The sequence below is a fragment of the Colobus angolensis genome, unplaced genomic scaffold (assembly GCF_000951035.1).
Source record: "Colobus angolensis palliatus isolate OR3802 unplaced genomic scaffold, Cang.pa_1.0 Scaffold266, whole genome shotgun sequence".
Taxonomy (NCBI): domain Eukaryota; kingdom Metazoa; phylum Chordata; class Mammalia; order Primates; family Cercopithecidae; genus Colobus; species Colobus angolensis.
In genome coordinates, this window is record NW_012115888.1 from 314,120 (window position 1) to 331,757 (window position 17,638).

A 17,638-nucleotide genomic window follows, 5' to 3' on the forward strand; every position below is an offset into this window, starting at 1 on the left:
ATATTGATATATACATTCATAAAGTATTAAGTTTTTTTAACTTTCTGAGGGCTTATGAAACATTTTATTGTAATATTATTTGAAAAATAATTTCCTGAGAATATTCTCATCTCTTTTTAATTGTTTGATTAATGGTTTTATGGACCCATGTCACTTCTTAATTCTAAATAGAATGATTCTACATTTAATCTTCAAAATAGTCTTGAATAGTTTCTCTTTTCTCACATTTCCACTTTACTTCTGAGTTTTTATTTCCATGTCTGGGCAGAAAGCCAGAGGTGGTTAGGCAGAACTATTTAGTTCTACTTGAGTCAAAATTCAATTGCAACTTCATGAATAAGACTCTTTGGATCCAAGCATCGCCCAAAATGTAGCCCTTAGGATATTGATTTCCCTAGAGAGCTACATAGCTTAGGAAACTCAGAAGCAAATAATGTGAGTCTAAAGATGCGTGCCTAGCATTATGCTTACCATTTTTCTAATATATAAACTTAATTTAAACCTACATAAATTAAAATATGTTTAACTCTAAAAATATTAAGACACTGATATTAGCACTTATGTTAGAAAGCCCAGTGTGAAGTGGCTAAAAAAGAGGAGATTGCGCTGGCAAAAAGACTATGTATTTTTGGAAAACAAAACAAAACAAAACCTATTTTCTTCCAGATTGACAGTTCTAAGGTGATGGAATTTCTAAAACGAGACATGCTTTGCCATATTTCATAGGGATCTATAGCAATATAATCTGAGCTTTTCTGATAGTTGCTGCAGGAAACTTTGAAGCTGAATAATAAGTTCCAAATTTGAGTCCTCCAAATTTCAGATACAGAAGCTGATTTTCTTACAGTAACCAAAAATGGACAATTTCTTACAGACAGGTTAACATTAGATAATAAAATAGCCAGAAAGCCTACTGATTACATTTTAAAGGATGCTGTCCTTTCCACGAGAAAAGACATCTCTCATTTCCTAACCAGTTCAGCCCTCATCCTCAGCATTTATCGTCTGGGAAAGGGATATTATAAGAAGTGTTTTGTTTTTTTTTTTCTAGTATAGGCTCAATTCAAAGAAGGTGCAATGGTTTTACCGTAGCGTTGCTTTATGCTTTGAGAAGTCCAGTGACATACAGATTTCCCACTATTAGGTAGCATCTTGTTTTTGTGTCTCAGAATAAGATTTACTTTGAAATTGTACCTTTTCTTGTTTAAATTTCTTTTTTATGTTAAACTTTTTTCAATTAACATGTACTTATTATTAGAGCATTCAATGTACAGTGGTCAGCTCCTTGTTTTGATCACACAATTGATACAATCTGTCTCTTTTTATGTGTATTTTACTGATAAGTTAGATTTCTTGGCATACTCCTTGCTCTGTAGTTTCATTCTCCATGCTGCTATTAATATCCTCTGCCATGTGTGTTCATGCCTATCCACAGGAGGTTAGAAGATTTCACACCTTAGCAATATGCTCTGCATACCCTTCTAACACCTTATGCCTATGAGAGGCATGGGGTTGTATTGCAATTCCACTTACTCTCTGTTCTAGAAAGTGTGATGAATTTTGCAATATTTACATCACCAGACCTATCCTATATTTCTACCCAGCTTTTCTTCTTTTACCCGTACTAAAATGGAAGAAGCATCCCTATTACTTTCAATGGGAAATTTCTACAACTGCCCTGGAGTCCAATTCTTTTCACCTTCTCATGAGTTTTACCATTTTTGATAGTCCCTTTTTCCAAAAGCATCATTTCTTTCAGCAAAGACAATGCTTCTTATTTCCCATAAAAAAGAGAATAATTTGTTGAACCCACTTTTCTGATGACATAAAATGCTATTTTTTTTTTTCTTTTCTGCTGTTCATTCAGGAAAAGATATCGATCACTTGTCTTGACTCATGGTCTTTGTATCTTCTCTTGAAGCCACTGTAATAAATCTCCAATCCTTTGATATTTTTTCTTATATTATTCTTGACAAGTTAACTATTAATAATACTGTCCATCTTGCCAAATCCAATTAACCCTCACTAACCTCAATCAATCTCCTAACAGAATTCACCCCAGTTGTTAGCTCCTTCCTTCCTGGTAAGATATTTCTTGGCTGCGCGCCACTCCCCCTCCCAGTTTTCCCTCTCTCCTTTGGCTGTCACCATCTCTGAATAGATATTGGCCTGCTCTATACTCAGTAGGTTGTACACTTTAGTGCTCAGTCTTTTATTTCTTTTCTCTTACAATTCTGTTCCAGATGAGATGATACCATTCCCATTACCTTACCTTTATGCTCATATGTCATCTCAAAGTTATATTTCCTGTTTAGAAAGGACAATCGATCTCCATACCCATATTTGACTTTTGCTTTTTATTCCACGTGGGTATCTAATGGGCATTTAAGGCATAATCATTCATTTTTCCCAAATTAACTTTCCCTAATTCTTTTTATCCACCTCAGTAAAGGGACCTATCAATTAAATAGTAGGTCAAACACACACATGCAAATGAAGTCACCTCTGATTTAATTACTCTACTAATGCCACTTCAACAAAAAGTCTATGAATTGTATTTCATGTATAGCAGTACATAATACACTTCTTTCCATTATCTTCTATCTTTCCATCTTTGTCCAAGTTGACAAAGATTTTTTTTATAAATGGTTTTCATGTTTCTACAATCTATGATAAAAAGTAGCCACAGTTATTTTTCAGAACATGAATTAATCTTTTTATTTCTTTGAATTTGAAATACTTCCATTGCTTTCACAAAAGAGTAAAAAACTCTTTGCCTTGTCCTACCTTGTCCTAACTCTTAGACATTCATGTCATTCAGTCTGGATAGCCACATTGACATAGATTTGTTTTCTAACCAATTGAAACTTTTTCTTTAATTTGGATCTTTGCATCTTGATTTTCTTTGTTTCGTATGTTCTTCCCTAGCACTTTTCACATAATGAGTCCATTTCATCTTTCAGATCAAGATGAAATATTACTTAAGCTTAGATTTAAAAACAGAAATAAGCATTAGAGGTTAGGAGAAAAGAGAATATTTCTCTCCTTAAATAGTTGTAGAAATAGTCTGAAGCTTCTCTAGAACATATGATAATTGTTTAATAGTATTTATGCATAGACATGTCAATCAGCTATTGCCAAATAACACATAACTCCAAAACCCAGGGGTCTTAAAAAAAAGCTATGTCTGACTATACCATATGTGTCAGTGGGTTAGCTGAAGGCTAGCTGAATTAGGCTAGCTGTTGATGCCAGCTCTGTTTATCTCTGGAGTACTCAATCATGCTTCTGCACATTTACTAGGCTGATCTACGCTGCGACAGCGTAGATGTCCCAGTAGGCTGGGACAACTTTGCCCCAGTTAAGGTCTTACCTTAATTCCTCCTGCTAGGACAAGTTAATTAGCCCAAGCATGCTTTTCTTGTGGCAGTGGCATAGCATACAAGGAAACATAACAAAGTCTCATGAAACCTAGGCCCAGAAAGAAGACAGACACGATCACTTTCAGCATATTTGATTACAAAAGTAAGCTGAAATCTAACCTAATATGAGAGAATCCTGCAAAATTACATGAATTGAAGAGGGAAAATAATTTGTGGTCTATAATTCAACCTATCTTTATTTTTTGTCTCATTCTTTGACTAAAGAAGGGTTTAGTTGAACTGTGGTGGAGGTACAATGTTAATAAATATAAATGTTTTGTTTTTCATTTTATATTTATCTTTAAACCTTAGCTACAATGAAATTTCAAGATAAATTCCTAATTTATCTCTGACTTCAATGATTCTAATTTTTTTTTTTTTTGGAAAATAGCAACAAGAAGTCTTATTGTAGGTTTTCTTTTTTTATTAAACATATTATAGGCTTCTAAGAGGTGAGTTCTTTTGGTCTCTCCATTATTAATCCCTGTGTTTCTACTATCTACTTTTATTCATGGAACTTGGTAAGACCTAATAAAATTATTCTTTGAATTAGTAATTGAACTTAGAATTAAAGACTGACAGATAAGAATAATTGATGTAAGTTCTATAAAAATATAAAACTGCCATGTAATCAAATATAGAATATTTGAATATTTTAATATATTTAAATATAATGCTTCTCTTGGTTCAGTTGTATTTTCTTCATTATAACATCAAGTAAAAAATTCTCTTTTTTTTCTCTAGATACTTCATCAACTACAATGCTGAAGATGACAGGTTTTTCAACATTGATGCCAATACTGGAACCATTAAGACTACAAAGGTTCTTGACAGAGAAGAAACTCCATGGTACAACATCACAGTCACTGCTTCAGAAAACGGTAAACTACCTCATGTATCATAGTAAAAGATGTCACTTGTACAAGAAGACTAATACTGAAATATCTTTACTTTTGATATCAGTATCTAAGAGAGTAAGCGGAATGTATTAGATATAATTTATTATCGGAGAATAAGCGGAGTGTATTAGATACAGTTTATCCTTATCAGATAGCATGAGTAAGTCTTGTACATTCCTCCTTACTGTAATTCTGACACGGTGATAGAAAATTGGCATCACAGAACACTTATGCCTCATCCTTGAGTCAAGGGCATTTGGTTCTTCTAATTGGGAGACTTGCCTTTTCATTTGCTTTTGCCATACTTCACCCATCAAGTCTTTGGAAGAAAGGTGCCTCATATGTGTGGTAGTTTAGGGAAAAAGAACAAAATAAAAATATATAATTGCACATTGATTATTTTGTCAATATAACACCTCTGCTCAAGTTTCAAAAACACTTATAGAACTTACAGTGAAAGAATAATTCTTGGAATTTCAACAGACAGATCTAGGGTCTGTCCAAGTACATGATCTAAAGCTGAGGGTAACTCTTGTTCTACCTCCACCCAGAATATTCCATTGTGATAAACACCTAAGCTCAGGAAACAACACACAACAATACGTATCCATAATGCTGCTAGGATCATAAAGGTAGACATGACTGTGTTAAATGAAATTAGAATATAATTCTAAGAAAATGAATCCATCTTCATAACAATAAAGTTTTTTTAACATATTCGTATGTAGACCAAAGGTACCAATTATCCTCACTTTAAAAGTGATGAAGAGTTTATATATATATTTAGGAAATGTTTTGATGTATTCATGAAAAACCATTAATATATTAGAGATTAAGAATACTTCACATTTGAAAATAGTGCCATGTAAAGTAAAATCACATTCTGTTTTTCTTTCAGATGGTCTAAAACATTAAAAATTGTAACAACTTCATTGATATATCATTCACACAGCATAAAATGTACCCTTTTAAAATGTATAACTCAATGGTTTCTAGAATATTCACAGAGTTGTACATCCAGTACCACAACCAATTTCAAAATATTTTTATTACTCCAAAAAAAAAATTCTTCATTACTTAGTCATAATCCCCCACACTGCCTCACCTTAATTCAGGAAGCCATTAATTTACTTTCTGTCTCTATAAATTTGCCTGCTATTGCTTTGTTATATAAAATAATCATATAATAGGTAGTCCTTTGTGACAGGTTCATTTCATTGAGCATGATGTGTTAAATATTTGTCCATATTATAGTATGTGTCATCAGTACTTAATTTTTTATTACCAAAATTATTCTATTGTATTGATATATCACATATTTATCCATTCTTTACTTGACAGACATTCATCTGGTTTCCATTTTTTTTTCCTAATATGAATAATACTGCTATAGGCATTGGTGTGAAAGTAGTTGTGGAAATGTTTCCATTTCTCTTGAGTATATGCCTAGGAGTGAAATTGTGGGTAACTCATATGGTAATTCTGTGTGTAGCCACTTGATGAACTGGCAGATTGTCTTCCAAAGTGGATACACTGTTTTACATTTCCAACAGCAATAAGGTTTCCAATTTCTTCATATTTCCACCAACATTTATTACTATCTGTCTTTTTATTATAGCCATTCTAGTGGTGTGAGGTGGTATTGCACTGTAGTTTATGCATGCTTCTATTGCCCTTAGTTATATAGCAATCATGAGGCTATTTCAGTGTTTTTTATTCTACTTGGATTTTGGTGTCTACAAAATTAGCTCAAGTGACTTTCATTTGGATTAGTTTTTCAACATAATATCTCTGTAAAAGTAACTTTTCACCAATTCCTTTAAAAGGGGTGCTCTAAAGAATCCATGAGTGAGTTCAATTGCAATCACTTCTGGTTGTTTTCATCTTCAAAATAGCCAGATGTTAGCAATTGTGGATCCTTAGTAACTTAAGAACAAATTAAATGGCAATTAAATAATAAGGACTTATTAAAAATTAGTTAAGAAATAAAGGGATGAATGGAAAAATATATCCAAGAAAAAAATTATGAGGGCTGAATTGGTTTGGTTTTATCCTCACCCATATGTCATCTTGAGTTCTAGCTCACACAATTCCCACGTGTCATCAGAGGGACCCAATGGGAGGTAATTGAATCATGGGGGCCAGTCTTTCCCATGCTGTTCTCATGATAGTGAATGAATCTCAGGAGGTCTGATGGTATTATGAAGGGGAGCTCCCCTGCACACGCTCTCTCTTGCCTGCTACCATGTAATATGTGACTTTGCTGCTCCTTTGCCTTCTTTCATGATTGTGAGGCCTTCCCAGCCATGTGAAACTAAGTCCATTAAACTTTTTTCCTTTATAAATTACCCAGTCTCAGGCATGTCTTTATCAGCAGTGTGAAAACAGACTAATACAGTAAATTGATACCAGTAGAGTAAGGTAGTACTGTAAAGATGCTTGAAAATGTGGGAGTGATTTTGGAATCGGGTAACAGTCTGAGGTTGAAACAGTTTGGAGGGCTCAGAAGAAGATAAAAAAAAGTGGAAAAGTTTGGAACTTCTGAGATACTGGGAGTGCTCGGAAGACAGGAAGATGTGGGAAAGTTTAGAACCTCCTAGAAACTTGTTGAATGGCTTTGACCAAAATGCTTATAGTGATGTAAACAGTAAAGTCCAGGCTGTTGTGATCTCAGATGGAGATAAGGAACTTTTTGGGAATTGGAGCAAAGGTGACTCTTAATGTGCTTTAACAGAGACTAGCAGCTTTTTGCCTCTGCCCTAGAGATTTGTGGAACTTTGAACTGGACAGAGATGATTTGAGGTATCTGGTGGAAGAAATCTCTAAGCAACAAAGAGTTCAAGAGGAAGCAGAGCATAAAAGTTTGGAAAATTTACAGCTTGATGATGAGATAGAAAAAACCATTTACTTGGGAGAAATTCAAGCCTGCTGCAGAAATTTGCATAAGTAACAAGAAGTCAAATGTTAAAAACCTAGACAATGGAGAAAATGTCTCCAAGGCATGTCAGAGATCTTCACAGCTGACTCTCCCATTGCAGACCCAGAGACTTAGGAGGGAAAAATTGTTGCACGGGCTGGGTCAGGGCCCCCTGCTGTGTGTAGCCTAGGTACTCGGTGCCCTGCATCCCAGTCGCACCAGCTGTGGCAAAAAAAGGGCCTAGGTATAGCTTGGGCAGTGGCTTCATAGGGTGCAAGCCCTAAGCCTTGGCAGCTTGCACATGGTGTTGAGCCTGAGGGTACATAGAAGTCAAGAACTGAGGTTTGGGAACCTCATCCTAGAATTCAGAGAATGTATGGAAACCATTAGGCATCCAGACAGAAGTTTGTTGCTGGGGTGGGTCTTCATGGAGAACCTCTGCTAAGGCAATACAGAAGGCAAATGTAGGGTGCAAGCCCCTACACAGAGTTTCCACTGGGGCACTGCCTAGTGGAGCTATGAGAAGATGGCCAATGTCCTCCAGACCCCTTAATGGTAAATCCTCTGACAGGTTGCACTGCGCACCTTAAAAAGCCACAGACACTCAATGCCAGCCCTTAAAACAGCCATCTGGGAGGGGTCTTGTACCCTGCAAAGCCACAGGGTTGGACCTGTCCAAGCCCATGGGAGCCCACCTTTTGCATCAGCATGATCTGGATGTGAGACATGGAGTCAAAGGAGATAATTTTGAAACTTTAAGACTTGACTGCCCCGCTGGATTTCAGACTTGCATGGGGCATGTAGCCCCTTCGTTTTGACCAATTTTTCCCATTTGGAATGGCTATATTTACTTACTTAATGCCTGGATCCCCCTTGTGTCTAGGAAGTCACTAATTTGCTTTTGATTTTCCAGGCTCATAAGCAGAAGGGACTTGCCTTGTCTCAGATGAGACTTTGGACTGTGAACTTTTGAGTTAATGCTGAAATAAGTTAAGACTTTGGAGGATCGTTGGGAAGACATGATTGGTTTTGAAATGTGATGACATGAGTTGTGGGAGTTACCAGGAGTGGAATAATATGCTTTGGCTGTGTCCCCACACAAATCTCATCTTTAATTCCCGTAATTTCCATGTGTTGTGGGAGGGAGCAGGTGGCAGGTAATTAAATCATGGAGCTCGTCTTTTCCATGCTGTTCTCATCATAGTGAATAAGTCTCATGAAATCTGATAGTTTTATAAAGGGGTGTTCTGCACACACTTTCTCTTGCCTGCTGCCACGTAAGATGTGACTTTGCTTCTCATTTGCCTTTCGCCGTGACTGTGAGGCCTCCCCAGCTTCAGATATGTCTTTATTAGCAGCGTGAGAACAGACTAATACAAGGGTGTTGAGCTACTTCTTCAGGAAAGAGAATCAACTCCAGAAGCATTTCAATCAGAAGCCATGCTTTAGATTAATTTTTATTCACTACCTCACTCCAAATAATATTTGCATTAAGTAGAATGTAATTTATGAATATATATGCGTTCATGCATTCATAAAAATTATGTTATTTGCAATCATCACCAAAATAAATGCCTGTTTTTACTAAGTAACATCCTGATTATGTATTTACTTGGTAAAATATAGGTATATTTTTATTATGTGCAATACTTTATATGGGGTTTGAGTTGATCTATATCTACTAAGTAAAGCAGTACAAAATTGTAATTTTCAGAGTTTTTGGATGGTAATAAAACAACCTTGGAGAACACCTCAATGAGCATTACTAAAATATAATTTAATTCTAATCATAAATAGGTGTATAGAAAGAAAGAGCACTAGTAAAGATTTTATAGCCATGTTGGGAGACTGTATTTAGAAATGAAATGCATGCACTGATTACTTGGCTTAATTGACTGTTAGTGTCATCAGGAACATTGCCAGATACAATTGTTTGTCAACCTTAACCTCAACATCAGCCACGTTACCCAAGTATTTTCTGATATATTCTGTCTTGGAAGGGTAGCTGATACTTTTTCAAATTGTATTTTTAGAAATCTTCTTAATGTACAGTTTCTGAAGAGCCAGTTGTTTTGTGAAGTGACATTCAGTAGTGAATGTTTGTAAGTATTTTTTTTAGCCTACCTAGGGGTTTATGTCAACAAGAGAAAGGTGCCTCCTCTGGGAAGGTGAGGCATTGCAGCTGCAGTATCCAGGAACGAATGAGGGCAAGGGAGAAACAGTGCTCCTTCCTTCTTGTGAGCAGGCCTTGTTTCAGGGTCGTACAAGATACCAATATAAATATTCCAGTTCCTAAATCTGTGCTTATTCAAATATGGCCCTTTAGGGAAGCTGATGTTTGGTGAGCCCAATCATTGGTCAGGTTATTTTAACTCACTAAGGTTTATTTTGTTATTTATTTTTGAAATTCATATTGTGAAGGAAATTAACTTTTAGAATTATAAAGATAACATTATGAGGATGATAAATTCAAGATACTGGCTATGGTCAGAGACCTAGAAAGTGTTGTATTCTCATCATATATCACAGTTTTTGGGGAAAAGTACTTTCCAAGTAAAGACCTACAGAATGTTTCTGAGGTGGGTAACACCACCTTCCCTCTATGCAATCTATAATACAGCTGTTTGGTAATTTAAATTAGTTTTCTATTGTTGTGTAACAGATAATAATAAGATTTCTGGAGGTCGGAAATTCAGGTGGGCTCAACTGAATTCTCTACTTAAGGTCTCAAAAGACTGAGATCATGTGCCAGCTGGGATGAGCTCTTCTCCAATGGCTATGAGATTCTTACTGGATAATAAGCTTTCCTTCAAACTTACATACTATCACTCAATGTTCCCTTTATGCATCCCTGATGTAATGCATATTATGCAGATTTCCATCCCAACTCTTTGTTAGGACCTATAAATAGGGCATCAATGACTGCCTAATAACCAAAACCTATCAGTACTTTTTACCTTTCATTTTTCCCTCATTTCTTGATGACATTTGACTATGTTCATCTTTCTTTTACCTCTTAAAATTTTCTTTATTTTAGCTCCCATTCCAGTATTTTGGTGTTGGATACTTTATCATCTTTATCCTAAAGTATCTTTCAATTAACTCATGCAGAATATATTAATAAATGATACTTGCTAGGCAGTGTGGTATTTTAGACACCAGGGATATTGAGAATATTATTTTGCCTTTGAGGTATTTGAGTGTAATTCATAAGACAAGGTAAGTAGATAATGGCATTTTGGAAAATTACTGTGGAAACAGGATTTTTTAGGGATAAGAGAGATTTTTTAAGGGCTACAAAACTGGTAGTTTAATCACTCTAAGGGGATCAGTAAAGGTTTTATAGAGAGGATAATGCATGGATTCAGTCTTGAGTTGAGGGCTGAGTAAAGGTTGCCCTGCATATTCTCTTCTGATTCCAAATGTGTCTGAATGTGTGTATTAGGATTCTCCAGAGAAACAGAGTGATAGGGAGGATGTGTGTGTGTGTGTGTGTGTGTGTGTGTGTGTATAATGTGTGTGTACACACAGAGACACATATATATGTACATATATTGAGATATGGAAATAGACTGATAGAGAAAGACAGAGAGAAAGAGAGAGAGAAAGAGAGAGGGGGAACAGATAGATTTATTATAAAAATTTGGCTCATGTGATTATGGAAGCTGACAAATCCCAAATCTGAAGACTCTGTATCCCACTTTGAGTCTGAAGGCAGGCAGACTGCTATAGAGCCAGGAAAAGCTTTTGCAAAGCTGTGAAGCAGGAGAATTCTCTGTCATTGGGGGAAGTACTTTGGTTCTAGTAAGGCCTTCAACTGATTGAATGAGGCCCACCAACAATATGAAAGACCGTCTGCTTTACTCAGTCTCCCAGTGCTAATGCTAATCTCATTCCAAAACACCTAGAATAATGTGTGACTATACACATCTGAGCACTCTATGGCTCAGGCAAGTTGACACATAAAATTAAGCATCACAGTACCGTATACTGCTTCATTCACACCATTATCTAAGTGATATTTTGCAATATCTGGATCTCAAACCTAACTACACATTATGTTTTTGAATCCCTTCGAGTGCTATACCCACCGGAGATTCTGAGATTCATTTTTCCTGAAGAAGGTCCTCAGCATCTTACATTCCAAACTGGTAGCTCTCAAAGTGTGTTCCATAGGAACTAATAATGCAGATCCTCAGGCCTCGGCCCAGATCTAGTAAATCCGACACTCTGTGGTTGAGGCCCAGAAACCCTGGTTCTGTCAGGCCTTCCATGTGTTTCTCATTCACACTAAAGTGTAAGGACCATTGCCCTATGTGAATCTAATGTAAAGTTAAGGTTAAGGTTAAGAAACATTGTTTCTAACTACAATTTGATTTAAATCATAGCTCCATTCAGTTCCAGTGCTATGACAAACACGCACGGAGACACACACACGTCTCCTGATTGTCTAAGAAATAAACTCCACATGGATGGATTTCCTTAACAAGACTCAGCCCTCTCTGTTTTCAGCTTAATCCTCTGAAAAATGTGTATTGTGCTTTTAGTCATAGTCCCCAAACAGGCCAGGATTTTTCAATAATTTCATAATCCTTTCATATTTCAGTGACCTGTTTTCATTTTGCTCTGCTTTACAAAGTTACTTACTTATAAGAACTGTTTAAAATGTCACATCTGTAAAATTTTTTGCAACAACTTAGACAAATGTACAGTTTCTTTTCTTCCACAGGTAAATGTTGTGCATGCATTAAGTATAGCACTTATCACATTTCATTGTAGTATTTTTTTCACCTCTGTGGGTTTAGAAATCAAGTTTAGAAATCTGGTCTAACTTATCTTGGTTCATCATAGTATTGTCAAATACTTAGTGAATGTCTTGGTATATAGAACGTGGTTAGTAAATTGTGTTAAACACATAAATATATTTTGCTCCTAATTTCTCCACCCATCATACCAGCTTAACAACTTCATGAGTCACTACACAATTTATTCATAATTTAATGCAAATATCCTATTTAACATTCTTCTATCCACTAAATGTAAAAATTTCTTTGACCTGATCAATTCACCAAAAGAAAACTCTAATCATTCATTGCTTGTATAACAGTTAAACTTCCAAAAGAGCCAAAGTTTGGGAGATTATACTTTATTGAAACTTTCAATGTGTCTGAAAGCTTCTGCTATTTCCAGAATTTACAAGTGAAACAACAAAAAGTGCATATTGTATGCATTGCTTCAGCTGTCTTTTTCACTTTTTCTTTATAAAGATTACATACATAACAGTCCACAAACCAATGTTTGTGTTTTCTTTATTCATTGACTCTTTTTAGTTATTTTTCTCTCAACTGTCATGCAAACATATTGAAAGACTAGAATCCACAAATTTCAAATGGAATCCAACTGTTAATGTCAGATGATAGAAATGAAATGTAGTGTTTGTGAGTGTATTCCTTACTGCCCCTTAATATGAAATTATTTTTGGTTAGCAGCTGCATCTAACAATATAAAAACCCATTACCTCAGAGTGAGTATTTTTAAGTCCCTGTAGCTTATAAACATTATTTTGGTATTGTCAATGTGCTTATTTTGATGTATGCAATTTGTCTTCCACAAATGTGATTGTATTAGCAATTTCCCTTAGCACACAAAGAGATCCTAATTGGCACTTTTTCTTAGCGCACAAAGGGAATAGCACAGAAAGAAGTCAGTATTGCCTTAACCAATAATCAAAAGTAATCAAACAAAATGCTTTTCAGACAAATCAAACAAAATGTGTATACATATAGGTATCAATCTATTGCCATGTAACAGATTGCTTCATAATGTAGTAACATAAAACATCAATAAACTATAGTGTGTTACACAGTTTCTTTGGGTCAGTAATAAGGAAACAGCTTACATGGGTGATTCAGGTTCAGAGGTTGTCACCCAGATTTTGATTAGGGCTGTAATTATTTGAAAATGTGACTGGACCTGGGGGAGACCCTTCCAACATGTCTCACTTACATAGCTAGCAAGTTGGTGCTGGTGTTTGGCAACGAACTCAGTTTTTCATGTCATGGACTCCTCCATAGAACTGGTGAGTGTCTTGATTGTCATGGCAACTGGCCAACTCAGAGTGAGTTACCCAAGAATGAGTGACCTGAAGGTAACCATCTTCTTTATGACCTAGCCTCAGAAATTGCACATTGTTACTTCTGCAATATTGTATTTAATATTATCAAATGTGGAAAACCTTATTAGATATGGAAAGTCATTATACAAGGATATGAATACAGGCTGGAATAATTGGTGTTGTCTTGGAGGTGGCTGCCAGAATTTGTTCAAATGTTTTCACTTATACGTAGAAAAGCACACAAGGAAAAATAATTCCATTTGTTCTCAAATTTAAAAGAGATTTATTGGCTCATGTATCTGTAAAGTTCGTAGGTAAATTAAGCTCTGAGTTTGTTTGATCAGGTCTCTGTCTCCAGTTCTCCCTGATTTTTTATTTTCTGAATTTTTTTAACATCTCCTTTATCCTTCATGTTACTATATTATAGTAAGAAGTAACAAACTGTATGTTAACTTGTAACGTGGTAATAAGACGAGTGAGGCCAAAGTTGGGTTCATGCATTCTCATTCACAACCTGGGGAGATAAATTGTCATTTTACATAGCCATTAAAAATGTGGCTGCTTTTGGTTTTTTGTTTTTTGTTTTTTGTTTTTTGTTTTTTTTTTGTATTAATCTCCTTTCACTGCCTTAACAAATGTATCTAATACATGAAATTTGTCCATACATGGATAAATTACTGTGGCAAAATGAAAGGCATGTGGACACTGACTCAGGACCATCAAGCCCATATTTTTATTATTACTCATGGTTAACTCCTTTCAAACCTTTTTAGGTTCTACATAATAAGGAGCAATTTGATGAGACAATCACAATATCCACCACATTTACTTAATGTGCAAATACATTTGATGATTTGTTAATTGTGATATCCCAGTGTTAGTGTCGTATTGTAAGACAGTTAGAACAAGTTTCTTTGTTGAAAAGAAACTTCAAACCACTCAAATAATTTTATACAGCATTGCTAGATATTTATTTTATAGGTTTCTTTTTGTTGAATTTCTAATACTTCTTCCAATTTCCTTACATGTATTGTATCAGATAACATTGCTTCTCCAAAAACTTATAAAATAAGAACAATCAGAAAAGCGTTTTCATATTCCTCTGCCATCCTATCTATCAACCTAGCTAGTGGATGTTGATATCTGTAAATATGGCTTTCTTCAGGTTCCTGAAATGCACTGTCCATGCCAAGTCTCTGGCCACTCCTTCACATGACCATATACTGTTCTTACTTGTTTGCTGTGAGACAATGCTCTTTCTATTTTATCTTCTTTCCTGAATTCTCATTTTTCACTGTCTAAAGCATGATTCCCCTGTCCTCAAAAACATGCTTTATTTTCTTTCTGAAAATAAAATTAATTCATGCAAAGCAAACAAAACAACAAAACCTGAAAACATCTCTTGATCTAATATTCTCCTCCAAGTACAACTCTGTTATCTCATTCTTTTGACTGAAAGACTCCTTGAAATAATTTACTCTGTTTACAGTTTGTACTCTTTTCTTCCATGCTGTTTTAAATCCATTCTAACAAGACTCTTGACTTCGATACTTCAGCACAATCATTTTCAACCTCCATGTCGCAGAATCCAAAGCCTAATTCTCATTCCTCTACTCAACAAAGCATCAATATTTGATACGATTAACAACTCTATCAAGAAAAAGACTCTTTCTTTGGCTTAAGGACATAATATCCTTTTGATTAACTCCATCCTTCTTTGGCTCTTCTTTCTGCATGCTGTTTAGTTCCTCCTCACTCCTCTACTTACTGAGTTGTGGGACCCCAAGTTTTAGACTTTAAATGTATCTTGAGTTGTTGCGATGGTGATTTCATTCAGCCTCATAGATTTCATAACTCTCAAATTTTAATCTGCAGCTGCAATGTTATTTTCCTCTGCATTCTGTATTAACCACTTTAATATCTGCTCCTGAAGGTCTCAAACTTGACATGCTGCAAGTAAATCTCTGTCAAATCCGATTTCTCCCTCAATCTTCTTCAGATGTCTTATCTATCTTTGGAATGATGACGGTAGTCTTTAGATTGCTTATATAAACCATGCAGTCATTTGTCTCTTCTCTCTCATGTTCCACATCCAATCCACTAGAAACTTTTGTCAGCTATACCTTTAAAAACTATTTATAAGTCAACAATTTCTTATTATTTGTCTCACTTCCACTCCACTTCAAACAACTTTCACCCCTTACCTGGGATATTTTAATAGCTTTCTTTGGATCCTAACCTTAGCTTCCTTTGTGTTTGGGTCCTAACCTTAGCCTTCTTGTTATTCACCCACCTGTCATAATGTGCCTTTTAAATCATAAGTGACACTACATACTACTAAGTCAAATCAAATACTCCCAAATTAAAGAAAATATGACACTCATTATGAATGAACCAAGATACAAACCCAGGCACTCACACATATACAATTATGTTGTCGAAAGTTAAAGATATGGAATGTTTTCTGTTTTTACCTTAGTTCTGGGTAGAGGAAATGAAAAAGTAAAAATGTTAATCATCAGAAATTATGTATAAGGCACTTCTTTTTTTTTTTTGGTTTGTGCTATTTTATTAAAGAAACCAGGTTTTTTTTGTTTTTTTTTTTTTTTACAATTTTTATGATGAAAATATTCAAGTAGAAAAAGAATAGTACAACAATAATTTATTGCTGCTGCCTTTTAAATTTTGTGATTTTGTCTTATTGGAATTATTTGAAAGTAAATCGCAAATGTTATAATACTTAATCAGGAAACACCAGTCTCTTTGACTGAAGGTTCTTTGATTATTTTTTCCCCCTTTTTTTTTTATTTCTTAACTATTGCTTCAGATCAGCTTGATGTCAACAACCCAGTGATAAGCATAAATGAGGAATATTCTCAATAATTTATAGTATTTATTATTTTAATAGAAGCAATACATTGATAAACTTTATGTTGTTACTAAAAGTTCATTTTAAAGAAATTTGTTAGAATGATGCATTGGAAAAATTTTGTCAAAGGGAAGTCTATTTAAAAAAATGACGGAAAAAAAAATACACTGGCTACAAATTTAATGCCTCGGAATACATCACTCTTGTTAACAAGTCAAGTTTCATGGGGAGCAATTTACATAGTAAAATTACCATTTTTATGTGTAAAGCATAATGAATTTTGCAGAGGCATCTAGTCACTTTCCACAACCTTCATCCACAACAGTTAAATTTGAAGTGATTTCTCTTCCCTCACCTCCAAGTCCTGGTAACTACCTATAGTTTTGCCTTTTTCAAATGTAATGAGAATGACAAGTAGACACTGTGGACTCCTTTGAATCATTCTTTTCAGGAAGCTTTTGCGTTAGTGAGTCAAGCTTATGAGTTACTCTTTTCAAGAAGCCACACTTGGCTAATTTATATATATATATTTTTAGTAGAGATGGGGTTTCACCATGTTGGCCAGACTGGTCTCGAACTCCTGACCTCAGCTGATCCACCCCCACCGGCCTCCCAAAGTGCTGTGATTGTAGGTGTGAGCCACCGTGCCCAGCCCAATTTGTGTGTGTGTGTGTGTGTGTGTGTGTGTGTATGTGTACATACATTTTAACTTGTCTCAGGTAAATGGCTAAGTGTGGGATTGTTAAACAAAATACCATGTTCGAGTTTATGGAAATATGCCACATTGCTTTCCAAACTGGCTATACAACTTTGCATTGCTATCAGTAGTTGCTTCACGTCCTTCACATATGTTGCCAGGGTATATTTCCCCTCATTCTAATAAGTATGTGGTGACAACTTATTGTTGTTTTTATTGGCATTTCACCACAGAGAAGTGAGGTTGAAAATAGTTTCATGTGCAATCTGTATTTTCTTCTTTGGTGGATTTTCTATTCAGGATTTTGCAAAATTTTATAAAGTTGTTTAGATTTTTATTGTTTGATTTTGAGGTTTTAACATATGTGGACATATGAGTTAATCAGATGTACATTTTTTGAATATAGTCACATATTTGTGTCTTATCTTTTCATTTTCTTAATAAATGCTATATTTAATGAGTTTCTCAAATAACATTTTCTTGAAAATTACAATTTGTTGGCTTTTTTTCTTTTATGGTTTTAATATTTTGTGTTTTTTTCTAATAATTCTTTGCCAAACAAAAGATAACAAAAATTTCCTTTATTAGTTTTATATATTTAAACCTTGAGGTTTTATATTTATATTTATGGCTTCCTTTGGGCCATATTTTATATACAATGAGTGGTAAAGGTCAAGTTTAATTTTCTTTAATATGAATTTACAGTGGATCCACCATTT

At 34.9% G+C, this 17,638-nt stretch overlaps 1 protein-coding gene across 3 annotated transcripts in view; it reads left to right on the forward strand.

The window, feature by feature from the left end:
* Positions 1-17,638, forward strand: part of CDH18 (cadherin 18, type 2) — a 363,385-nt gene that overhangs the window by 281,042 nt on the left and 64,705 nt on the right. For all 3 annotated transcript variants that reach the window (XM_011947447.1, XM_011947449.1, XM_011947448.1), the window contains exon 7: positions 4,167-4,303. In XM_011947447.1, coding sequence (XP_011802837.1) covers positions 4,167-4,303 — 137 coding nt within the window. The remainder of the gene's footprint in view (positions 1-4,166; positions 4,304-17,638) is intronic.